Genomic DNA, 26729 nt, shown 5'->3' with positions numbered 1-26729 from the left:
CTGCTCCCCGCCTGGCAAGCTAAAAGCTCCACATGAAGCGCGTCTTAAAATGCTTTAAATGTGCCAAAACTAAAAGAGATGAAAGTTGGATTGTCCATAACAAAAGGTAATCAAGATTTTTTGCACTGAAGCACTTTAAAGTATTAGAGATAGGGTTAATTGGACAAACTGAAGAGTTGAGAGGCCAGATATAGACTTATTCCAAAATCCAAAGTAATAAGATTCAAGTCACTGCAAGATAAGGTTCAAGCATCGCCACGACAACGAAAGATGTCACTCTATCAGAATGGTCATCGCATAAGAATTGAAAAATGCTTATACACATGCAGCTAGGGGAGGCACATGGCACATCTGCCTTTACATCTAAGAAAGTAGCGAGCTTGAGCAGCAAATGGAAGTCGGAGATCGGCTTCGCAAATACTCTAGTCACTATGCACCCTGGAGATGGAGCGACCACAGCGATCCGCTGTTCCCTGATCGACACGTGCCGGGGGAGGCCCCGCGACGCGGGCCCTGGGTTGCTCGGCCTGTCGTTGTGCCGATGCCGCTCTCAGAGCGCTCTGTGAGTGGGCCTCCTGTGCCGCACCGCCTCTGACCCGCGCGGGCCTCGCCGCGGTGCCCTGCCTCGGTCTCCACGGGACACCGCCCGCTCCCTTCCTGCCTCTTTTCCGCTTTCCTTTTCCTCCTCTCGCGGTGGCCTAGGGTTTGGGAGGGTTTGGGGGAGGGCGGGATCTCGCCGTCGTTGCGGGAGAGCGGCGGCGCGGGATTACTCAGCCCGTCCGTCGGCGGCCGCGTCGTACTCCAGGCGCGCCACCGATGGGCCGTGTCTCTTTCACTGCATCTGCCCCTGTTCTCTTCGCCCCTTTGCTGAGTTCCGGATCCAATTTACTGTGCGGGTTTCCTCGCGTTCCTTGGCGGTCCTCGCCTTTGCGCTTCGTGTTCCTTTTGACCTTTTACCTCTGTTTGCAGGTGCTCTCGTCCTTCTGCTCTTCAGGCCTGCAGTGTTTCGCCCGGCGTTGCCTGCTTTCCGTTCCTCCTGCTCTCATCAGGTGTGTGTTGGGTTCCAGATCCGTTTTGTTGTTACCATTTCCTCCAATTTCTTGCTGATTCTTACCTTTGTGCTTCCTGTTATGTTTGTGGAATTTGCTCTCTTTGCCGGTGCCCGCTGCCTTCTTCCGCTCCCCACGCCTGCACTGTTCCGCCGCCGTTGACTGGTTCACTGGACTCTCCGAAGCGGTTCTGCTCTGTTCTTCCTCTCCACATCTTTCTATGTGCGCCCTTCCATGAGCCTCTTCTTTCCTGTTCATCATTGTTCGTGCTCCTGATGCGCAGGTTATCTCTAGGTGGTCTGCCGCTGCGACACATTCTCGGTGACTGCCTCTTGCTCCAGTTTGTCAGGTGTGTGGTTTATATATTCTTCAATTTTGTGATCTGCGCCTTCCTAATCTGTGCTGTGTAAGATGTGGCCGGTGTCAGTTTACTTAGAGTGCTGTTCTTGCTGCAATTTCCTCTGCGTTCAGTTCTTTTGTGCGTTACGGTTTGTGATATGCGTATAACATAATATGTGCGAAAGCCCTTTCCCGGCTATTTGCCAGGAACTTGCTAGCCCTAATAGGCAACGGCTTGGGTGGGTGGTGCTTACGTCTCTGGCCCTTCTATTCAGACTTACGCTGAATTTGCAGGACAGAAAATGACTTCCTAGGAGGTTGACCAATTGTGGCCATTTGTCTTTGCGTCTCTCTGATGGGAGATGTTCTTTTCATATAGTTCTTTAGATGGATGTTCCTGTTCCTTCTCGGCGCCGTTGTAGGGAATCTGCCCCTTCCGTTGGTCGAAATGTGCGGCCTAGGTGTCCTAGACCAGACTTAACTCAGTCACGGCGGTGGCGCCGCGACGAGGCTGCTGCAGCCACTTTTGCTCTGAATTCACCGAGACTGGATTCATTTTCAGTGGCAACAAAACCAATCCATCTAGCGTTGATCAGCTTGCTTTGGCTCTCCTGAAGGTCCTTCATGATGGGGTCATCTATGAGACCAAACACAGCACCACTGCATTCTGTAAGTTACTGAACTTATCTAAAACCACCTCCCTACAGCCTTATGCTCTGCCTCCACACTTGCATAATTAGCACTGAATTAAATTCTTCCAGCAGGACGAGGGGACGCGTCACATCCATTGTCTATACCCACCTTTTGGTACCGCCTCTAGCTTGCAATCACAGAGACAGTAGTTGCCTCAGCACCTACTAATAGGTTCTTTTGCGTGCTCTATCACTTAGCACGACTAACTATGGTATGGCACTTCCTTTTGCAAATTGCCTTTTCAGACAGTACCAGCACACCAATTGTGCCGATATTCTTTTGGGTCCTCTACTGTGAGGCACCGCTTACAACAATGATCCAAAATATGCTTTGGAGTACAGCTTTGTGTTAACTTCACACACAGAGGGCTAGAAACCAGCTTCTGGATCCTCAGCAGCCCGTTGCACTCAAAGATCTCACTCAATTTCTTAGTACAATATAGAGATGAACAAGAACCTACCCAGGTCTCTTTGCTGGTTTCAACTTTGTGCGTGTTTTGTTGGGCAAAATTAGTATTGCACCTGCCCTTCACAGCGCTTATGTTCTGTACTAGCACATATTAGCTCATCATTGCACCTGAGCATGTTCGATGTGGGTAGAAGCTTCTACCACCTATGACTGTCATCCTCCAAACTGAAATTCGGTTATATATGAACTACTATTTCTTTTTGGCTATAGTGGCCGTCTGAAGTGTTCCTTATGTCAAGCATTATGATTATAGCGTGTGTATTAATTACCAGGTTTCGTGTGTTCTTGCTTTTGCTGGATGGTTTTCCTGATTACCAAACAGTTGTTTACACTAGGCCTAAATACTGTAATCACTAGACCAAATGCAGCCATATATCAAAGGACACTATAGATACTAGCATGAACCATCAATTCATAATTTCATATAGGAACTTAGGTACAGATACATTTCAGCCGCATTAAACATGCTGCCCATTGTCAGTCATACAAAACATTGATACACTTAAAAGGAAGATACATTCAGCCTTCAGGCACATGAACTCCCCTAACATTTTGATCCATACACAAAACTTTTCTGCGCATACTGTTTTACCAAACAAGCACCTACACAAACTACTTGCCCCACATAACACAGCAAACTATTCAGGTTTCATCCATGAACTCGGAGGACAGTTCTTCCACTGCAGATGTGGCAGCCCAAACACTCTCCTCTGCCCAAACAGCAGCTCCATGAGCAAGCACCCCGATGCCCACCCTCGAAGAACCACCGATGGCATCCAGAGTGATATGTTCCATTGTCTTTTGAAGTATCTCTACATGATCTATTGATTGGTTCCAACCAGACCTGAGCATTGCATTCTTCCTGCGCAGTTCTTCATTTTCCTTTCGTAGCTCCTCTGCATCACTGAAAGTTGAATTAGCGACCACAACACCAAAATCCCTCAGTGCTGCCTTGATCAGTGCGCTAGCCGCGGCCTCCTATGCTCCATCCTTCGTCATCGAAGCACAGCCCGTTCCCTCCAGCAGAGTGAACTCATCAAACTCAGCAGCTAGAGGAACAATCACGAAACCCGTTGCCACATAGAGACCATCAACACTTTTAAATGAATAGAAAGGATCTGAACCCTCTAAAGTCTTGACCACAGCATTCAACTGAGTGCGGCAAGAAACATATGCAACAGCAACTCCTCCTACAGGGATACAAGATCGCATCACTTCCAGAGCAAATGAAAACGCAAAATACAGTACCATTTCGCCTTCACATTACACAAGCAAAGAGTCACGTCTACTAACCAGTAATAGCCGCCATTGCCTCAACGCTGAGACCGTCGGCAGCTCTTCACAGCCACTTGCAGTGCCTCCACACACACAAAACACAGCCTAAGACCGGCCTCTATTAAAATACACGGGCTGCCTTGCCTCCAACGAAACCAGCCATACAAACCAACCTCTCCAAACCGCCTCTGTCTCATCATGCCGATCATACCGACCTGCTTCACGATCAAACACCACCAACAGCAAACACGCCGTGTACTGACAGTCCAATCCACAAGCATAGCAGGAGCCCAGCCCACACGCAACATGGAAGCCCATGACAATGCTCAAGACTGAACAAACAGAAGTTTCGGCTCACAGACACCATCGGATGGGCGCGGCGTAGCGCGCCTGCTGACCTAGTGTCATCATATGCTTTGTCCGGTTCAGGTGGCTTCTCAGCTCGCTCATTCCTACAGGACTTCCACGGTTGTCTATAGGAAAGACTACTGAGAGTGGACCCTGCATACACCATGTGAACTAAGGTTAGAATATTGAAATATGTAAAACAGAAATTTGTAATCAGCTAAAACGCAAAGAGTGAAGTGAACCCATTTCATCCCTGCCGTGTGTCAAATTACTACACCCCAACATAGGACAGTACAATATTATATCCACCGAAGGTTGAAGATTTTATATACAAAAGAGCATCATCAATCATATTTATGGAGTCTCAATTATTGAACAAGAGTTTATTAAAATCATAATCAAGAATCACCCCCAAATTTAAATCAACCTGCGACAAACCAGTTAATAATTAATATATAGAACTCACAGGAACCAACGCTACTACCATGTATCAGACTTGAGAAAAGAAACCTAACTGATGGCCAATTTAGAGGGATGGATTTCGTGCCATATTTATAATGAAGCATGTTCAAATTTGAATATCATGCGAACAGAAGCACGCATAATACAGTTTTGCATTGTATATATTCAGGAAAAAATGTGGGCATGCAGTGATGATATATGCAGATGGTCTGATGGTGGTACACAGAAATCTAGCAAACAGAACACAGATTTGTACTACTATATATATTGTACAGATGAGACATTTTAGTTTCAGAGCATCAGAGCCTACATATGGCTGGCCGCCAGCAGCAGAGGCAACAGGGAAAAACAATCGCAGCCAAGGGGACCTGGCGAGACGGATCCAGGAACGGGCCTAGTAGGGCCCACCGATCCGAACTACCGGCGCATGCGATTGGCGGATCGGGGAGGGGCAGAAGGTGAAGGCGTACCTGTGGCACTGGCGAGTCAGCGGTGAGAGACGAGGCGGGCGAGGGGGAGGAGGAATAGGAGGATGCCGCCGCCGCCGCAACGATTCGACTCGTTCAGGTCTGGGTGTGGGTGTCTCGCTTATTCTGCGGAGGGTTCTGGAGGAGGGAAAAAATTAGGTGGGGACCGTCCCCAAACCCCCTCTCGTAGGGACCCGTCCCCGATAGCCGACGCGTGGTGTCTCTCGCGAATCAACGACGACGCTCGCGATTAGGAAACTGCGCTCGCTTGGCTCAGATGATCAGCTTCGTCCATCGGCTCAGGCGGATGGGTCCTTGTTTTTACCAATCGAGCTGATAATTAAATAAAGAGTTAAATATACCAGTGGTCTTCAAACTTGTCATGAGATGCCACTTAGGTCCACGAACTTGCAAAATCGAAATCTAACTCCCTAAACTTGTTAAATTATGCCACTTAGGTCCATACCTCTTGAGATGGCGTCACGTGGCATAAATATATGCAAAAAAAACCCTCCAAAGTTGCTATTGTAACAGAACCGTCCAAATTAAACCGGCTTAAGTGCGCTAACTATTATCTTAATGGTTAATTAAGTTACTGTGCACTTAAAACGGTGTAATCCAGATGTCTGTTGGTTTAAAAGGACAAAAGTCATCTTTTGTCCCGGACCCAAAGATAACCGAGATAAATGGTCTGAAATAAAGCCATATTCTGTAGTAGTGGGGCATGATGATATAGCACTTCAGTGGGCCACTCTAATTTTTTTGAACGAACAATGGGCCACTCTAATTAGTTGTACTACTTGTGCTTCAATTCAAAAGGAATTTAATGTTACTGATCAATGCTGAAAAATCATGACGAGAAATACCCAGATGCCCTATCTGCATTGTATCATTGTATGCACCGTGCAGGCAAAGACAGCACGGAGGGTACGAGGGGAGACCAACGCCATTCTCTTAACCTCTTGCCATGGTGGCTGCGTTGTCCTTGTCCATATAGGGTTCTCCTGCCATGGCGGTTTTTTTTTTCTAGTTGTGATCTAAGGGTGTGTTTAGTTGGTGAAAAAATTTGGGTTTTGATATTGTAGCACATTTCGTTGTTATTTGACAAATAATATCCAATTATGAACTAATTAGTCTTAAAAGATTCAGTTCGTGCTAATTAGTTAGACTGTATAATTAGTTATTTTTTCTAACTACATTTAATGCTCTATTCATATGTCCGAAGATTCGATATGACGGGTACTGTATAAATTTTTTTGGGAACTAAAACGGAGGAAGACAACCCTGGTGTTATATGATTGGAGCCTCAGGCGGCAGCTCACGAGCCTGCACCAGCGTGACATCTGAGCGGCTCTAAAGCCTCAGCTAGCGAGTCATGTTAGAGCCTATGAGCCTGTGTGCGCGGAGCCGCGGAAGGGCGCTGTCACCGTAAGCATTGGATGCAGAAGGATGCCACGCGTCGGCTATCGGGGACGGGTCCCCACGGGAGAGCATGGAGGAGACGGCTGCTGTTCTAGAGCCCAGATGTTACGGTGGGTGTGGTTGAGAAAAAAACTTTTGCTTGCGTCAGAACTTTTCTCCTTTGCTTATGAAGATGGCGATCTCCTCGGACGTTGGATATAAAACGTACGGCTGCTAATTAATATAGGCGTGGCACAATGGTGTGGCAAAAATTGCCCCCCAATTAGGTCTTTTAAAGATAAGGTTGACGTCACCTTCCACCTCAAATTCCTAGTAATTAAAATTTTGATTTAAATTAAGGATATTATTTTTGCTAGTGTGAAAATATTTGGATTTATTCGGATTTATTTGGCTCTGCCTTGTTTATTTGAAATTGAGTTGAGTTTAATTTTCTTGTATGAATTTGGGTGGAATCTAATTTGATTTGAGCTAATCAAATTAAATTCAAAAGCTGACAAACTAACGAAGACCTGGACCCAAACCCATCCAAACTTCCCTTTTGAGCCAATGACACCAAGGCCCGGCCAAACTTCAACCCACCTGGCCAATCTGGCCTGCTCACCCCGGCCTGCTAGCGTGCGAGCTAGCCCAGCAAGGGCCTGCACCGGCCAGCACCACCACCCTTCCCCTTTGAGCCAATGACACCGAGGCCCCACCTGTCAGGCACCCTTTTTCCCCTGTTCCGTTTCCTCCCTCGCGAAGTCGTCCGTCCGCCGGCCCTGCTCTCGCCTCGCGCACGCCGTGCCTCACCTCCGCTCCGCGACAAATCGACAAGGAGGCCGCGCCTACGCTGCTCCCGTCACCCACGACCGCCGCGCCTCCCCTTTTGACCGCCCACGCGCGCGCACGTCGAACCCAGCGCCGCGCCGCGGCGGGATGCAGCCACGCGTCCCTGGCCCGAATGCCAGGATCCCCGCCGTCCGCGCCCCAATCGAGCCTCAGCCGCCGCCTATAAAACCAGTGCCTCAGCCGTCTCCAAACCCTAGCCGCCCCAGGTTGCTTTTCCCTGTGCGCCGCCGCCTCAGACCAAGAGCAGAGAGAGAGAGCCGAGAGGAAAGAAGGAGAAGCAAGGAAGAAAGGAGGGAGAAGGAGAAGGGAAGAAGGAGGAGGGCCCAGCGCCGCCACTGCAGAGCCAAGGAGTGCCCGTCGAACGTTGCCGTCGTGCCCAGCGTCGCGCCAACGAGGAGGAGCGGCCTGCAGGACGCCGCCACAGCCGACGTCGAGGTCCGATGTCGTCACCACGCCAAGAAGAAGGACCCAGGGGCCGAGCTCGCAGAGGAGAGACGCACCGCTGAACGCCGGAGCTCGACGCCACACCTGCGCCCGTACGCCGCCGCCGACGCGTCGTGCGCGTCGCGCCGCGCCCACCAGCGCACCGTGGCCGCGCCCCGCTGCCGGTCAAGGCCCCTGGTCGGCCTTGACTCGGACTGGTGGGCCGCTGGCCAGCGGGCCCCACCTGCCAATGCCTGCGGGTGTGGGATCCGGGTGTGCCTAGCAGTTTTGTTAGGGTTTCTCTAGGTTTATTTGTGCTGCAATGTTGAAAAATGTGTAGAAAATTCTACAGACCTCGGAAAAATGCGAAACTTGTTTTGTTGGATTCCTCTAGCTGAGATATACTTAGAAAAATTATTGTTTTGCATGTTACTTTGTTGTAGATTTATTTATAGTTTTATATTGCAAAATTGAGTTTAATGCTTAGTTGTTTGTATACTGCTTGAAAAATGCCAAACCAAATTTTGTTAGACTCCTTGTGAGGTGTAGTTTTCAGTGGTTTAACTTTTTCACATAGTTCCTTGCTGTTTATCAAAGTTTTAGCTTGTTTTCTTATGCTTTATCTGAAAATGGTTTAATATAGAATTTTTTACTGGAAAGTGAGAAAATAGTAAAACCAGTTTTGTTAGCTTTGTTTTCATGCGTAGTATCTAAGATAATTTTCTTGAATTTGTTTAGCTTAGTTTGCATTCCTTTTCTGTTTTACCTTGTTTAGAGTGGCTGAAAACTAATACATTTATGATTATTTATAAGAAAATGCTTTTACTACAAAACCAATTTTCATGAGTTCCCTGTATTGCCCTCTACATGCTCAAATTGTTTCATGATTTATACTTGTTGTTTAGTTCGTTTCTTAATTCTTGCATCGCATTCATGCATTTTAGTGACCGAACCGTCGGAGAATGAACCCGAGGAGCCCACCGAATCCGTCGAGCCGGAACCCGGAATCCCGTTCGTGGTCGAGCCCGAAGTTAACCAAGGCAAGCAGCTAAGCATATTCCTTGCACCTATCTAATCTGATTTAGTTTAGCTATTCCACTTAGGTATTGTTGGGCTATATATGTATAGTGCGTTTGTATTGCATTTTTATACCTATCTTTATGCATAATCTATCCTTGATTTGTTATCCCTATTCTTGGCACTAGTTAGATAGTTAATTACTTAACTTGACTAGATGCTTAGCGTTGCTTAGAATACTTCTATTGCTCGCTAGACAGAAATGGTTTGGAGGATCACATTTACCATTCATCCTTGATCGCACTAGTTCGGTTGGGTTGTTAAGAGTTTGGTAGTATCGAGATTCGAGCGGAATGGTAGGGCCTAGAGAATGAAATCACATGAGCATAGTCCGTTTGGATCGATTAAGGACCATGTGGATGACGTCGGTTTTGAGCACCTTTTCGTGCAACCACATATCCAATATAATGGAATGGATGAGCCAATTACCTTCTTTGACTTGATCATTGATGTGCAGTCCTAGCTATGTGACTACGGGCTATGCAGAGAGGCTTAGTGTGTCCCCAGGTGGACTTATGTGTAGGAAAGTTTAGAGATGTCCCTGGTGGAACTAAGTCTCTACTCGTAAGTTAGGTGTGAGATTCAATGATCGAGCCTTGTTGGGAACGGTTGACGTGAGTACCCCCTTGCCTGGCATGATCGGTTGGGTGAGTCGCATGGTCCTCGCGTCGTGTGGGTAAAGTAGTACACTCTTGCAAGGTTATAATCAATTTGAATTGCCGCGCTCTCGGTTATGAGCAAACTCATTATCCCATGAACTCCTCGTAGAATTTCGTTTATGTTGGGAATGGTTCATGTTATAGCTATGAACAGTTATAGTTTATATTACTCTCTTAATCAACTAAAAGTGTTTGGGGTTGGGCAAGATTAATTAATTCTGATAGGTGATAGTGTAGAGAGGTAATGCTTATGCAATAATTACTTAACCTTAAAGCTTTTACTTGAGCCATTGCATGATCCTTGTATATGTAATCGCGTAAGTCTTGCGAGTACCTTTCGTACTCAGGTTGCTTTCTAAACCTAGTTGCAGGTGAGTCGGAAGTGGTGTTCGGCTACTTCTACCCTGCTGATCCAAACGTGGGGGAAGAGTAGGTCGTGGTGGCTGTAATGATGTCCTTGGGCAAGGCGTCATTACTTTAGTAAGTCTTTATCGTAATCGAGTTTCGTGAGAGCATGTAAATGCAATAAACTTTATGTTTCTGTTTAATATGACTTTTGTGAGCCCAAGGCTTGTAAGTGAAGTTTGAAACCCACTTATATTAAACTTGTAATATTAAGTGTGTAAAATTGCTCTTTGTGGATTATTGGCGATGTATTCAATTGTAAACGGTATGTGCATATGCTGATTCTGGACGTATGTTGGAGCACATACCGGGACTACCGGATTTGATATTATTTTGGATGAATGACGTGTCGGTTATTCGTGTCTCTAGATGTGGGATAACACGTGGCACGCTCTACGGCAAGCACGTGTTAACTCTCATCTGGATGATAATGACCGACGATTTGTTTAAAATAGTATCAAATTGGGCGTTTCTCACAGCACGGCAGCAACCGCGCCCGGCCTCGCCTCGGCCATGCGTCGCCCCGTTCGCCTCCAACCTGCGCTGGTAGGTTGCTGCTGCCGTTCTCCCTTCCCCTCGTGCTGCCGACGTGCGCAGGCCGTCGATGAACCCTACGGTAGCAGCCCTAGGCCGTCCATCCCGTTTGTTGTGCAGGAGCCCCGTCGTCGCCTTGACCTGCCCTGACCTCTACCTTGCCCAACCTTTGTCACGCCGCCGCAGCGCCCCGGCCCTGGGATGCCAGGAAGCCGCGAGCGCACGCGCAAGCCACGGTCCGGCCGAAAAGGTCGCAGCTTGACCCGCTCCGCCACGAACCACGCCGCCCTAGAGCCGCCGGACTTCAGCCAAGACCATCGCGAGCACGTCTCTGCGCTCAAACCCGGCCAAAGGCCGCACTTTTGACGGAGCACCGCACGCGTCGAGGCCGTGCCGCAGCCTCAGCATCGCTGTGTGCCCACGCACGCCCTCACCGCGTTCCACACCAGTCGCCAACGCCGCCCCGCGCGTAAACCCGGCCACCGCGCAGCCAAACCGAAGTCGCCGTCGCGCCACCGCATCTGGCCCTTGCCGACGTGGTGCCGTCGCGCCAAGTCCGCCACGGCTTTCTGCCGAACACCTGTCGAGCACTCTCGGTGCACACCCGTTCACGCACACCCATGCCACGCCGTGGAGCTGTAGGTGAGCACATCCGTCCTAGCCATCCATCCTGCTCCGGCTTACCATCCTCGAACCCCACGGTGAGCAGCACGACCTCGCCACCACCCTTGTTCGCCTACGGACACGGCAAGCCGTGACCCCGCATGGCCATAACCACACGCACGTGTACAAGCATGGCCACGAGGTTATCCTCGCCACGACCGTTGCTTGTGCAGCGGCACAGCCAGAACACCAGACCCCCATGACCTTTGCCCACAAAGAACCCGTCTTGCTGTTCGCGTGGTGCTACTATCGCCCCCGCGCTCTCGCCGTGGGCGAGCACACCACGAATCGGCCATGCCGAGCACCCACTGTTGGAGAACGGCACATTAGTGCCGGTCACAGGACGGCTTAGTGCCGGTCCCTGTGGCCGGCACTAAATGGCCGGCACTAACGTGACAGACGTTAGTGCCGGCTACTCTGACCGGCACTAACGTGCGTATGTTAGTGCCGGTCCGTAATACCAGCCGGCACTAACGTGCCCGCCCCCGCCCGAGTCCTGACAGCAAGGTTAGTGCCGGCTGATATTACTAGCCGGCACTAAATGTTTTTTCTTCTTTTTGTTTCTTTTCTTTTCGTTTTTATACATATGGCTATGCGTATTTCTAGCGTATGTGACTACATAGTCGTACTCTTTGCATTGCATAGTATTATTAGAACAGAATATTACACTAACATTATATATTTATATATATATATATTTGTCATGTATGGAACACTTAGGAATTCAAAAGTACATGAGATATTACAAATTATTGCGCACATCAACTATAATAACGTATCAGCTTCCTCGTCGTCGGATCTTCTTGGGCGACGCTTAGACGGAGATCGCCATGAAATTCGCCCTTAGGATTTATGACTTCATCGAGTAGAAATCCGCATATAGCTTCTTGAATTGCTCTGATCCGAGCGATTTCAATGAGTTCTTCTTTCATCCGCCAACGCTGTCACATTTTTCGATAAAAACATGAGAATAAAAAATAATGAATTAAAATAATGAGCAGATGTGATTGTGCTCACGTACATTGAATGCCTCCACTGTCATTTGCCCTTTTTCACTTGCAAAAGAGTTGATCCACTCGCATACGTAGTATCCACATAAGTTGTTTCCTTGGCCCTGTCTCCAACACTATGGACAAACGTGGGTTACGATATAGAATTTTTCTGATGTTTATTGCGAATGACATTAGTAGCAAGAGTATATTCATACCGGAAAATCAGTCACCCAATGAAGAGGCTCGATTTCACCTATGGGCAAGCCTATGTGTTTGTGGAGGTAGCGACCCCATGCAGTATTTACCACCTCGATGATATCTTGGTACTTTGATTTATCTTGCCTTAACGAGTCGTACACCAAGACCTTGTGCTCCTCAATCCGAATACAAAGCAATATCCAATGAAAGCTGTGCATATACATATGCATAACCAATTAATGTTGATTATAATAGTTATTAAATAGTATTATTAATACGAAGGGATTGAAAAAAAAGTCTAACAAAGAACGACTCACTGATGGTTGTATGGCAAGAGAATGAAGGGACACATGCTATTTTTACGCAACCCCCTGTATATAACATTGACTATGTCTCCAGGATTTAGCGCTAGCGATTTCTCGTGTATAATATCGGGGTCGAAGAACCCGACGTTATGGAAGTTCTTCTTTCGGCAAATTTGAATTTTTGACCTACGGGACACAAGAAAAACGGGGATCAGTCAACACACAAGGCTAAAATAATGAAACGAGAGACAATACTTACATGCACCATACACTGACGAGGGACTTGTGAAGGGCATCTTGATGGTATAAATCGTAGAGTGATGCAAACTCGATATATACATCATCTGCCCCCCGCCAGAAATGCTCATCTTTAATCCGAGCTGGGAACATCTCTAATTTACTAGCTTTAGATTGCACGGCATACCATTTGTGTAACTCGGCCATTCTCGTTGGTAGGAATGGTAGCAACTCTGGCCATATCAAAGGTTCACCAAGTACAAATTTTTTCCTGCCGCGGGCATTCTGTAGGGCCTCCCCAAGCAATTGAGCCCTTGTTAGATCAGTTTGCAATATCATCCCAGTCATGGTCAACGGATCTCTTGATTCATCGGGACAGTCTTCATGCGGCACTATCAACGGAGGGATCGATTGTTTGGACTGCTCTCCGAGCTGGGGAACGGTCTTTGCATTAATCAGGCGATTCTTGGGGTTGTTGTAGCACTTTCTGATCTGTCGATCATAATCCGACTCTCTTTCTTTCTCCTTGGTGGGATCTTTAATGAAGTGTTTAACAAGGTGTGCCTTTGCAACCGGATTTATTTCTGGCTTCTTGTTCGCAGCCTCCCTCAGTAGCTTGCGCTTCAGCAAGAAGGTTTGAAACGATTCTTCTGCCTCTTCCTCTTTTGGAGCCTTCTTTTTCTTCTTTCTTTGCTACTTTTGAGATGGCTGGACCGAAGGTATCGTGTATGCCTTATGTCGCTGACTCTGATTCTGTTGTGCGGCCTGTGATGATGCCGGAATTGGCTCACTTTGTGCGGCTGGTGATGGCGGATCCATGCTGGGGTCCCGTGCAGGCGGTGGAGAAGGTGGGCCAACACTAGGATTCCTGTCAGCTGGCGTTGGTGATCTTTGCCTTGAGCACCGAGCGGAATCTGTGTCTGCTTGCACCAATCTTATGTCGCGCTTTGGCCACGCGATCCATGTGTGTACGGCATGTTGTAGTTCTGTTTCTTCAGGACTTATAGGGATCGGGAGGTCCATGTCTTCCCAGCGTTCTTCAGTAATTCGGTCAACAAAGACTGGCGAATCCTTCAGGAATCGGCTGGCAATGTATTGTCCGGCCCTGTTCTTGGACTTCCGCATAACCCTCAGCACAAACTTTAAGCTTTTTCCCATAAAGAACCAGAAGCTCACATTGGGTCCTAACGGTGATGTCGTCAATGGGGTCCCTCGGCATGTCGGCACCCAAATTAGGGTGCTCCGTGGAAGCAACACTGCTACGACGCTGAGAAGAGGGACTGATCTCCACATTGGCAGCTGGTTGGTCCGAGCGTTGCCCAACTGCTGCCTCAAGTGACATTATCCGGTTTTCTAGGCTATGAATCTTCTCAGCCACTACTGCCTTGCTTCTGCATCGGCTTCGGTAGGTTTCGAGATCTCCGAAAAAGCCATATTTCCATGGAACTACGCCCACGCCTCGGGTCCGTCCAGTGTGTTCCGCATTCCCAAGAGCGTAAGTCAGCTCGTCATTCTCTCTGTTGGGCTGGAAGGTTCCTTCTTCGGTACGCCTCATTGCGTCCTCGAGTCTTTGGGCAGCCTCTCTTAGTACGTCGCTAGTCACAAACATTCCAGTGTCGGGGTCTAGTGTGCCTCCATGAGCATAGAAGTAATACCTTGCTCGTTTGGGCCAACTCAAGGTTTGCGGTACGATTCCTTTTACAATTAAATTATTTTCCATCTTTTCCCATTTCGGAATGGCAACCTTATAACCTTCGGGCCCAAGTCTATGAAAGTTTTTCTTTTTGCTAGCATTCATTTTGCCTTGAATCGAGGCTGCCTTGCTGTCAGCACTGTGCTTATAATTCACGAATTCATTCCACCACTCTCGTTGCTTCTTTCAGACTTTATCAAAATCTGGTGTGAGGCCCTTGTTGACAAAGTTTGCCACCAATTTTTTCTTGAACGAGGCGAACTGAATTGCCATCTTCTTAAATGCCCATCCCTTTATTTTGTCAGCTTTGCCTGGGGGAAAGTTGAAGTGCAACGACACCTCTTTCCATAACAAATCTTTCTCTGAATCTGGCACGATATCTTCAGGTCGATCAGAGACTTTATTTCTCTTCCAAAGCTTATACTTTATGGGGACGGATTCCCTAACAAGATATCCCAATTGATTTACAAATGTTGTCTTAATTTGACCAGGAGCTAGTGGCTCGCCGGTTGCTTCGTTGATCTCTGTGATGGTCGTACATCCTACCATCTTCCTCTTGGAGCCACGTTTCCGTTTAGGCTTCGTCGATCCTGATGCCTGAAAGAATCGCAAATTTATCAAGCGGGTTGCTAGCAACTAGTGGACGTCGCGGCAGGTATGCGTAACCTTCATAACCCGCAAGCAAGGGTTCCAGATCGAAAATTATCATGATATTAGGTAACTTATTGACTGAAACATTCATAAGAATTTTTAGCTGGAGCACGACTCCTTACACAAGGACTGAAATCATCAATAAAGCTAGCAACATAACACAAATAGTTCGTAGCTGGGCCGCATGTGTCACAAACAATATATATTGAGAAAACGTTTATCCTGATGCCTGAAAGAATCACTGAACTTTTATACCTCAGCTTCCTCGACATTTTCTTCTTCCTCCCCACTAATATCTTGGCCCTCGTCGCCATGATAATGCAAGTTTAAAAATTGGCTGCCATCGTTCTCGTCCTCATCAAACTCTGGAGCTACGTACTGAGTACTATCACGAATGAGGTCGTGCATTAACTCGTCTTGGTTGTCCGTAGGATCCATTTCCACTACCTGAAACAATAAAAAAGCAGCAAGTCACATACTTTGTTTGAATCATGGCTGAATTAAGGAGAAATTTGTACCAAGAATTGAGCATAAACAGTACTATAATACCTTCTGTTGACTGCGGTTCAAATCCATGGGGGCAGAGAGGATGAACACACCAAGCTTTGGATTAGCACATCATCACAAGGATGGGCATCTCAGCAACAGCAAGCATGCAGTGAAGACAAAATTCCTAGTACAGGGAGTGCAAATGCATCCATGTAAACACACGTGGTCGGGGCGGCGGGGGCAGCCGGGCTGCGCGAAACGGGCCGCGCGTGAGGACGACGAGGCGCGCGGCGGCGGAGGCAGGGGCGGCGTGGTCTGGGGGGCGGTGGGGGCAGCCGCGACGGCGGGGGATGACCTCGAGGGGTGGCTGCACGGACCGGGGCGGCGAGGTGCGCGGCGGCGCGGGCGAGGAAGAAGGCGGCCGGGGAAGAAGGAAGGATTTTGGGTTTCTGATCCTAGGGTGAAAAGGAAGGGAACAGATACCCAATATGATTCTTAGGAGGAACGTTTGGTAATGGCCTTGGTCCTCTATGCTCTTTTTTATGTGTTCTTAGTTCTATTCATCTTCTTTGATTCTTTTAAACAAGAATTTAATAAACTAGAATTGAGTGGAAAAGAAGAGAGGAAATTAGTAAATGGGGAGGATCCACTAACCAGAGACTTTCCTCGTCTTGGTTGTCCGTAGGATCCATTTCCACTACCTGAAACAATAAAAAAGCAGCAAGTCACATACTTTGTTTGAATCATGGCTGAATTAAGGAGAAATTTGTACCAAGAATTGAGCATAAACAGTACTATAATACCTTCTGTTGACTGCGGTTCAAATCCATGGGGGCAGAGAGGATGAACACACCAAGCTTTGGATTAGCACATCATCACAAGGATGGGCATCTCAGCAACAGCAAGCATGCAGTGAAGACAAAATTCCTAGTACAGGGAGTGCAAATGCATCCATGTAAACACACGTGGTCGGGGCGGCGGGGGCAGCCGGGCTGCGCGAAACGGGCCGCGCGTGAGGACGACGAGGCGCGCGGCGGCGGAGGCAGGGGCGGCGTGGTCTGGGGGGCGGTGGGGGCAGCCGCGACGGCGGGGGATGACCTCGAGGGGTGGCTGCACGGACCGGGGCGGCGAGGTGCGCGGCGGCGCGGGCGAGGAAGAAGGCGGCCGGGGAAGAAGGCGGCGGCGCACGCGGGCGGGTTTGTTGGGCGATCTGAAAAATATGGCGAAGGGGGTAATTTGTTGGGCGGGGGATGGCTCGGTTAGTGCCGGCTAGCCTAACCAGCCGGCACTAACGTGCCCTCGTGACGTCAGATTGGCACGTTAGTGCCGGCTAGTAATCCTAGCCGGCACTAACTTTCGCAGTTTAGTGCCGGCTAGGTTTACTAGCCGGCACTAACGTGCCAATCTGACGTCACGAGGGCACGTTAGTGCCGGCTGGTAAGGCTAGCCGGCACTAACGTGTTCCATGAAAAATGGCCAGTCAGTTCCCATTTACACTAAATTTTATAATATTTTTAAATTTATTCATAACAAACTTAATAATTAGAATAATATAACAAAAATTTATATCTTAATTTTTTAAGCTGAACAATAATTATAGTAATTATATCTACACAATAATAATAGCAATTGAAGTAAATTAACAAATATGCTACCATTATCAATTATGTGTAGCTTATAGAGTTTATATGTTAGTATGCTTCTATTATTCGTAATAAATAAAAAAAAATTCAGTTTGATCCATGCAAAAATATTCAAAAGTCTTTTCTGTAATAGCCTATACAATGATGTAATCAATTCGCAAATTACTTGATTATTTGTTTATAATTTAATGTTTCAACACTCCTAGTAATTCAAAATTAGTGAAAGTAAATAATATTTATATCATGCAAAAATATAATATTATCTGAAGATGATATTGTGTTCTAATTGGACGAATAGTATCGAGAATTGAGACAAATACGACGCGGTGCGTTACATTACATCACTGATTGAGAGAAATCAATATATAAATTATATAAAACTACTACTCATTATTATTATCTACTGGAACATTGATAATCTTCCTTTTGACGAAAGTGTCTTGAGCGTGATCACAACGTAAGTAAGGTGTGTCCTCTTTGGATAAGAGGATGCTAGGGTCAACGTCAACTGAGAATGGAGGAAGGTTATCAATCTGGTCATAATCTTCCGAATTGTCCGAAATATCCTCAACTCCAACTACTTTTCTTTTTCCGGGAAGAACTATGTGCCGTTTCGGCTCATTTCCAGCCTTGTCTGCTTCAGGCGTCTTATCCGACTTCTTCTTCGGTTTGCTCGACATGTCCTTCACATAGAACACTTGTGTCACATCCTTGGCTAGAACGAATGGTTCATCTTTATATCCAATCTTTTTAAAGTCAACTATGGTCATCCCATACCGGTCCTTCGTTACGCCTCCTCCAGCCACCCATTCACAACGAAATAAAGGGACAACTATGGGTCCATATTCAAGTTCCCATATCTCTTCTATGACACCATAGTAGTTGTTCTTTTCTCCATTACTGTTTACTATACACATACGGACACCACTGTTTTGGTTGGTGCTTTTTTTGTCTTGAGCTCTCGTATAAAATGTATACCCATTTATTTCGTACCCTTGGTATTGCTGGACAGTGATTGATGGTCCCCTAGCCAGCCATTGAAGTTCTTGATCAACTGTATTGTTGCCCAATAATTTTCGTCTGAACCAACCGTCAAAAGTTTTTATATGTTGGCGTGTAATCCAAGCAAGATTCTTCTGTGGATTTTCAGACTGTATAATATTCATGTGCTCATCAATATATGGAGCCACCTTGGATGAATTCTGAAGAACCGTGAAGTTTGCTTGGCTGAATTCACTACAAGAGATGTTCATATTACATTTCTTTCCTAGTGTGCCTTTTCCCTTTAGTCGCCCCTCATAGTGTGACACGGGGAGCCCAATCGGATTGAGATCAGGAAGATAGTCAACGCAAAACTCAATGACCTCCTCTGTTCCATAGCCCTTAGCAATGCATCCTTCTGGGCGAGAACGTTTGCGCACGTACTTCTTTAATACGGCCATGAACCTCTCAAAAGGGAACATATTGTGTAGAAAAACAGGACCCAAGATAGTTATTTCTGTCACAATATGAACTAGAAGGTGTGTCATAATATTGAAGAAGGAAGGTGGGAAGACCATCTCGAAGCTGACAAGACATTCGACAATGTCTTTCTGCAGCTTTATTAGATTATTTGGATTAATTGCTTTTTGCGAAATTTCATTCATGAATGCACAAAGCTTTACAACTGCCAATCTCACATTTTCCGGTAGAACACCCCTCAGTATAACCGGAAGTAATTGTGTCATCAGGACGTGGCAGTCATGGGACTTCAAGTTTTGGATTTTCTTCTCTTTCACATTTATTATGCCCTGTATATTTGAGGAGTACCCAGACGGGACCTTGATACTATTCAAGCAATCGAACATACTTTCCTTCTCCTCTTTGCTCAGATTATAGCTGGCAGGTTTTAAATAGTGGCATCCTTTGTCTCTCTTCTCGGGTTGCAAGCCTTGTCGTCCAGCTAGCTGTTGCATGTCGCGCCTTGCTTCCAATGTATCTTTTGACTTACCATACACTCCCAGAAAGCCTAGTAGGTTCACGCAAAGATTCTTCGACAGATGCATCACATCAATTGCGTTGCGAACCTGTAAGACTTGCCAATAAGGTAGGTTCCACATTATAGACTTCTTCTTCCACATTGAAACATGTCCCTGGTCATCCTTCGGAACAGGTTGGCTACCGGGACCCTTTCCAAATACTACCTTCACATCCTTGATCATCGAGAACACACGCTTTCCATTACGGAACAGAGGCTTAGGACGAGTTTCGGGCTCTCCTTTGAAATGCTTCCCTTCGGTTCTTAGGGGGTGATTGGTAGGAAGGAATCGGCGATGGTTGAAATGCTAAGGAGGAAGGTTGAACATACATAGGGTCACGGGCCATGTACTATAAGCGCTGCCAAACTCACCGTACGGATTCATTCCATCCGCACTTAGAGCAAATCTTATATTCCTTGGGTCGTTGTCAAATTGAGGATACTCTCGGTTAAGGTTTCTCCACTGGGACCCATCTGCTGGGTGTCTGATCATGTGATCCTCCTTACGGTCTTCTTTGTGCCACCGTATCAACTTAGCGTTATCCTTGTTTTTGAAAAAGCGCTTCAGACGTGGTAAGTACCACACCAACTTTGCAGGAACTCTCTTCTTTACCGGCTGCCCATCAACATCACCTGGATCATCTCGCCTGATCTTATACCGCAATGCACTACAAACAGGACAAGCTTCCAAGTTCTCGTATTCGCCGCGATACAGGATGTAGTCGTTAGGACATGCGTGAATCTTCTGCACGTCCAATCCAAGAGGGCAAACCATCTTTTTAGCTTCGTATGTTGTTGACGGCAGTTCATTACCCTCAGGAAGCATGTTCTTTACAATCTTTAATAGCTCACCAAATCCCTTATCGGTGACACCATTAGTTGCCTTCCATTTCAGCATCTCTAGCGTGGTACCCAACTTCTTCTGCTCCGGTTTGCAACTAGGGAACAACGGCCTTTTGTGATCCTCCAACATCTTCTCCAACTTTAATGCCTCCTTCACAATTTCACTGTCTTTCTGTGCATCAAGCAACGCCTGACCTAGCTCGTCATGTGACTCCTCTTGTGCAACATTTGCTTCACCCTCGTCCAATGGTTCATCTTGAAAGCCACCTGCTTCATGAACCCATGCCCAATCTGGAAGATTGTTATCACCATCGTCATCTTCTTCATTATCTTCCATCATAACTCCAACTTCGCCGTGCTTAGTCCAAAGTCTATAGTTACTCATGAAACCATTCAAGGCCAGGTGATTCCATAGAGTATCTCTTTTTCGGAATTCCTTTTTATTTTCGCAAACACTGCATGGACAATACATTAAACCCTTTGGCGACCTATTTGCCATTGCCGCCTTGAGAAAAGAATCTAAACCCTGAATCCACGCTGAGGTGCTCCGGCTTCCGTGCATCCATTGCCGGTCCATCTGTACAAATTAAAAAAAATCATGCTCATTATCCCTAAAAAGTAAAAACAGGTTACTATGAAGTAATTAAAAAAAATGTAAATGTGTCATAGGCCACCTATTTAGTAAATTTAAACTAAATAGCAAAATAAATTGGCACAATAACATATACACATGTCACCATGAAATAATTCAAAAAAAACATTCTAAATGTGTGATAGTCAAACTATATAGTAATCATTCTCTAAAAAGCAACAAATCAATTCTACCTTGCTCAAATTAATGAACAAATTAATAAATCATGCCCATTTTCCCTCATCCTTAAAATCCTTAAAATTTTGCATAATAACATATACACATGTCCCCGTGAAATAATTCAAAAAAATCATTCTAAATGTGTCATAGTCAAATTATCTAGAAAACCTTCTCTAAAAAGTAACAAATTGATTCTATTTTGCTCAAATTAATGAACAAATCGGAAAATTATGCTCATTTTTCCTCAACCTTAAAATCACTATTTTCTTTATCTAGAAAGCATGAAACAAAGAATAAACACCGTGAAAAGAAGAGTGAAAGAAGCTACTAACCTTTGGTGCACTTGGATGGGTGAAATCCTCACAAATTTGGAGGGAAATGGGCAGCTCCTCCCCTCTAACACGCCATGAGAGAGAGGAGGAGCTCGGCCAAATGAAATGGTCGGGCTGGGGAAGAAGGAGTGCCTGGCTTATACGGGGCAAGTTAGTGCCGGTTAGTGAATTTAGCCGGCACTAAGTGTGTACGTTTAGTGCCGGCTAGAACTACCAGCCGGCACTAACATGCAATTGACCAAGTTAGTGCCAGCTAGATTTCCCAGCCGGCACTAACGTGTCTCTTGACCGTTGTGGCAGACGGGCTGACCGTTGGGGGATGGCACGTTAGTGCCGGCTGGAGTGTCTAGCCGGCACTAACGTGCCCGCTTTGTACGGTTCATGCACGTTAGTGCCGGCTCCAATTGGACCGGCACTAACGTGCTGGTACCAATGTACCATTCTCCAACAGTGACCGTGTGCCTGCACGCCGCTGGAGGATGTCGTTTGCCGCTGTCCTCGCACGCTCCGAGCATGAGCCAAGTCACCGTGCACTAGCCTTTTCTTGACGCCACGAGTGCAAGCCTGCATAACCTATACCTGCTCCTTCTGTGTCTTTGCTTTGTCGTTCACCTTGTACTTTGATCTAATCCAATCTATGATGCTACAGCTCCATGCAAGAAGCTAGTAAGCCTATGGCGAGACGTGAGCTTCCGTTTGGTCTTTCTTGCCACGAACGTGTTTGTGCTGCTGCCTATCTTCCTTGTCCACCGCACACGACGTCCCAAGCCTACGCCTTTTGGCCATGCCGCCGCCGAGCCCTGCTCTGCGTCCGTGGGCACCGTTCCGCAGCCGCATCGCGTTCCGGCCATGCCGAACTTGTGCGCTCGCTTAGCGCCGGCCGATGACGTTTCGGCCCGCATTGTCGCCAGCCAAAGGCCTCGCCTTGGCCGTGGCCGTGCCCAACCTAGCTCGCCGCCGACCCGTGCCGCGGTCACACCTGTAACCGTCCGCAATACTGCCTCCGCCTTGCCACGACCTTGCCGTTGCCTGCCACGGCCATGCCGTGCGCAATCACCGCCCGTCGACGCCATGCCGTCGTGGGCAAGGCAGCCGGGCATTTGGTCGCACACCTGGCGGGCGCACGACACACACCCCGTCGGCACACACACGCTCGCACCAAGCTGAGCCACACCGGACCCGCTCAGAGACTGGCCAGTGGGACCAAGCTGTCGGTGAAAGGAGGAGAACCTGCTTGTGGGCCCAGTTTGTCAGCAAGTGAAGTGAAGTGAAGAAGAAGAAGAGAAGAAGAGAGTAAGGTGGGCCGAAACTCGAGCTGACCCAGCTCGTCGTCGCCGCGGACTTGAGCCAGACCCAGAGCCGGCCCCTTATCTTTTGCCGCTAGACCGAGCTGGCCTGTGAGCCACAGGTCGAGCTAGCCCGTTCCTTGAGCTGAGCTGTTGTTGGACTGCCGAGCTGGCTCGCTAACTCTTTGAGCCCATGAAGCCCGTTAACCTTTTCCTTTTTCTTTTTCTCTTAACCGAAGCTGACGTGTGGGTTCCGCGTGTCAGTGACGCACTGTGACTGACTTGTGGGCCCAGCTAACCCCTGGCCATGGACCTCAGTTGACCTGTTGACCTGGTCAATATTGACCAAGTCAACGATGTTGTCATCAACAGCCATGATGATATCAGTATATGGCTGACCCCGTGCTGATGTCCTGCTGACGTCAGCATGACATGTGGCGTGCCCAGAGGCTACCACGTGGCTAACAATGTGCTTTTCTTTTTCCGATAGTCATTTATTTATTTTAGAAAATAGTTTAATCTTAGAAAATTCTTAGTAAATGAACCGGAGCTCCAAAATTTATGAAACCAGTTTCATAAATCTTCTGAAATCATGATCTACCCGTTAGAGTAGGTTTTGTTGAGAGTTAGATCTTAATTGAACAAGTTTGTGCATTCTTGCACTTTGGTTCCTATAGTTATACGTAAATTACGAATAGGTCTCTACGAGAAGAAGCTGACCGACGTCCCGGACGACTAGAGGATCCAAAAGGATGTACCCGAAGATCAGAAGCCCCAGGAGACTCAGGAGTACTACGAAGAGTTACCAGGTTCACGCCCATCTACGACTTGAATTCCTATTAGGCATTGCTTGCTAGAATTGCTATGGCTTTACTATGTGTGTGAGATAAGCCTGCATGGCCTACTTGTTACCGTATTCCTTGTATCCATATTGTACCTTGATTGATTATTGGATGCTTTGGCTACCATGAGAGTGAATGAGTATGGGATTCCATGATATGATAATCTTGGCATGCATGAAGAACCACCATGTGAGGAGCCAGTGATAGGTCTTTCTAGCGGGGGTGATCGATTTAACCTGATCTTCGGATCAGGGGCTGGGGGTGTGTGTTGGGACACCCTGCGGAGCACCTGTGGTGGGTGCATTTGTGTCAGAGGACACTAGGCGGGATACTTGCGGAGTTTGGAGAGGCGATACCTGTAATGGGTGCCTTTGGCGGACCACTGCGGAGGACTGCGCGAGAAGATGCATGCCCCAGCTCTTATGGACATATGCGGTAACTATGATTAGTGGGACTTTGTTATTGTACGCACCACTTACCCCCGAATGGGCAGGGGTTCCAGCCATTTCTAGTTGTGCGGTACCAGACTATAGGAGTTGTGTGTCAAGAGAGAGTAGTCGCAGGCGCACCCCTGAGGAATTTGGGCTGTGCCGAACTCGTCTCCGAGACTCTCGAAACCAGTTGGCCAGGTTAGAGCTTCACAATCCCAGGTCATTCGTTCTACCGAATGTCCCTAACCCCGGGAACGCAGAATGGTACCGTCATAGCTAGGGAGTCATGGTTGTGGGGTGTGTCTCAATCGGTTGATCCTCGAATTGCAGCCCGAGTGGGTACAGGTGTACAACCCCTGCAGAGTGAAATCTATACGTATAGCCGCGTACTCGATCATATACATTCCTACTCTTCTGTTACCTCATCTAGAGTAGTAAACCCTGATTTCTACCTCCCTCTAGTCCACTTCCCCCTATGGAGTCAGGTTAGGTGCAGGGAGAGGGAGTTCCTGCACCGACCTGGGATGGGTGAGAGATATGTATATGGAGATATATGTATATGTTTGCATAGGAAACCCCAGCCTATCCATTGGCTAGTTTTATACCTTGCATCCACTTAAAGCTTGCATACAGATGGTGACGTGAACCTATACCGTCCTTGGGGATAGTTTGGCAAGATGCAGGATCCGATCAGGAGTTCGACGTCAACATCGACGGATGGTATGACTGAAGCTTAGAAGCCTGTGCTATGCTCAAGTTCTGGGAGATGGAGTTCAAGATGAAGGAAGGCCCGAAGACTAGCTACCGTTATCATTTTTTGTTTGTTCTAGTTTAGCCCAATGGGCTTGTAATAAAGAATTGTACTGCAAATCCTCTAGATTTTGTATTAATTAAACCCATGTGTGAATCTCTTTAAGTGAGTATGAACTGATTTACTGCCTGAAATGAGTTCTGTATGTGATAGCTACTGATCCAGGGACTATCACGACGATATAGGGATTCAGGTTCTCCATTCGGAAACCCGGGTCATTTCACATGGTGTAGGCTAGCCCGTTCTGTGGCAAGCCGAATGAGGATGCTAATTCACATCTGCAGAATTTTCTGGAGCTCTGTGACACCGTAATGATACGGGGTGTCGCCGTTGATGTTATCAAGCTTCGTTTGTTTCCTTTCTCCCTCCCGGTGAAGGCAAAACAGTGGTTCTACAAGGAGAAAGACATCGACACCTGGGATAAATGCTCCAAGGCGTTCCTCGCAAAGTTCTTCCCGTTGGGCAAGACAAATGCCTTGCGCGGGAGGATATCAAGTTTCTAGAAGATAGGGATGGAATCCATCCCAGAAGCTTGGGAAAGGCTGGATGAATACATCCTGGCCTGTCCCCACCACGGCATGGATGAGTGGCTTGTCCTACAAAGCTGCTACAATGGGCTCATAATGACATCAAGAGCCAACATTGATGCTGCTGCTGGAGGAGCCTTTCTTGACCTGACCATCACTAGAGCCGAAGCATTGGTTGAGAAAATGGTCTCCAATCTGGGGTGGAGCGATGAATGATTCAAACCCCGTACAAAGGGCATGCATACCGTCAAGGAGACGGATATGATCGCTGCCAAGCTAGACCTCCTACTGAAGCATCTTAGTGAAAGGGCCGAATTCAAGAAGCATAGAGAAAACTATGCCCACGCCATGAGTTCGTACTTCACATGCGAAGTCTGTGGCAATGAAGGACACTCGGGGAATGACTGCCCTGAGACCCGCGAAGACTGCGCTTACCTAAACAACAACAACAACAACAACAACAACAACAACAATGCATATCGTCCACAACAAGGAGGCTAGGGGTGGAATCAGCCACGTCCACCATTCCATGGAGGTAATAATTACAATCCTTCTTTCAATTCGAATTTCATCCAACCTCCTTTGAGAGAACTTGTGCTTGGCCAAGTTAAAATCAATGAAAATATAAATAAAAAGGTCTTGGCCAATGATAAAACCCTGGAAAGTTTAAATATCAAGCTTGAAACTTTATCTTCTACACTTAAAAATAAATCAAGTTTCAATAAAATGATCGAAACCCAACTTGCTCAAATTATTGCTTCATTACCTGCTGTTGAGAACGGGAAGATCCCTGGGCAACTCGAGACTCCTGTTGAAAATGTCAGGATGGTGTCTACCGGATGGGGTAACCCGTCCTGGAGGCCACAACGCACTAACAATGTAGGTAGGTACAATCCCCCGAAGAACGACTCTTGGGATGGCCTGGTGGTAGCAGTGCAAGAGGATCCAGGGGTCACCATGATCAGCTGCTCGATCTACCACAAATACTATGAGCAATTGTTGGCATTTCTTAAGTCGATACCGGGTTTGCGAAGACCTCGGCAACAACCTCAGAATTGCCTGTTGGCGGTCCTTAGTGCAATCACTAGAAATGAGGGTGCCGAACCCATCCTAGCAACTGCACCCAAGGGGTGCCACTCTCGTGGTATAATCTATACGATTACAGATGGATCCGCAAGCGCACGGATATACCGTTGTAGCATTTCACCCAGAGAGTAAGGGTATCGTCATTTATTTTGTCCCAAAGGATGGCATTGGCAAAGGTATTGTTCTTAACATTAACCATGACATTGTGCCCCAAGCAATAGGCAAAACTCTAACAGGGGTAAGTCCAGGTAAAGAATAAGCAAGGGTAATGCGACACAACACACAACCACACTCCAAGAGGAAGGAATAAAAGAGAGAAACAACAAAAGAAAGGACTACTCTATCCTATGTTAAGTCAGCTGGAGCTTAGGCTAGGTTAGGTGTCCTAGTGCTTCTATCCAAAGCTGGGGTTATGTTAGGATA

The 26729-nt window shown here is 47.2% G+C and overlaps 1 protein-coding gene and 1 long non-coding RNA gene across 42 annotated transcripts; one reads left to right on the top strand and one right to left on the bottom strand.

Annotated features, from left to right (window-relative positions):
• The first annotated feature begins 449 nt into the window (after window positions 1–449).
• On the top strand, window positions 450–24793 carry LOC120640442. Of its 41 annotated transcripts, none has more exons than XM_039916266.1 (6): window positions 574–890; window positions 970–1236; window positions 1333–1398; window positions 1951–2057; window positions 2153–2195; window positions 2327–2771. In XM_039916266.1, coding segments are annotated over exons 1-5 (516 nt in total). In that variant the 5' UTR covers window positions 574–816; the 3' UTR covers window positions 2155–2195; window positions 2327–2771. The 41 variants fall into 41 exon arrangements, 28 of the variants coding, with proteins under 28 accessions (XP_039772204.1, XP_039772215.1, XP_039772205.1 ...); XM_039916261.1 differs by having other exon boundaries at window positions 582–890; window positions 2006–2057; XM_039916263.1 differs by having other exon boundaries at window positions 584–890; window positions 2150–2195.
• Window positions 3765–5242, bottom strand: LOC120640445. Its single transcript, XR_005661806.1, has 2 exons — window positions 5105–5242; window positions 3765–4325 (listed from the first exon to the last, which is right to left on the bottom strand). It is a non-coding gene; the product is annotated as an uncharacterized LOC120640445 (long non-coding RNA).
• Window positions 24794–26729: the final 1936 nt, after the last annotated feature.

The sequence above is a fragment of the Panicum virgatum genome, chromosome 7K, assembly GCF_016808335.1.
Source record: "Panicum virgatum strain AP13 chromosome 7K, P.virgatum_v5, whole genome shotgun sequence".
Taxonomy (NCBI): Eukaryota; Viridiplantae; Streptophyta; class Magnoliopsida; order Poales; family Poaceae; genus Panicum; species Panicum virgatum.
This window is presented reverse-complemented; position numbering and strand designations above follow the sequence as displayed.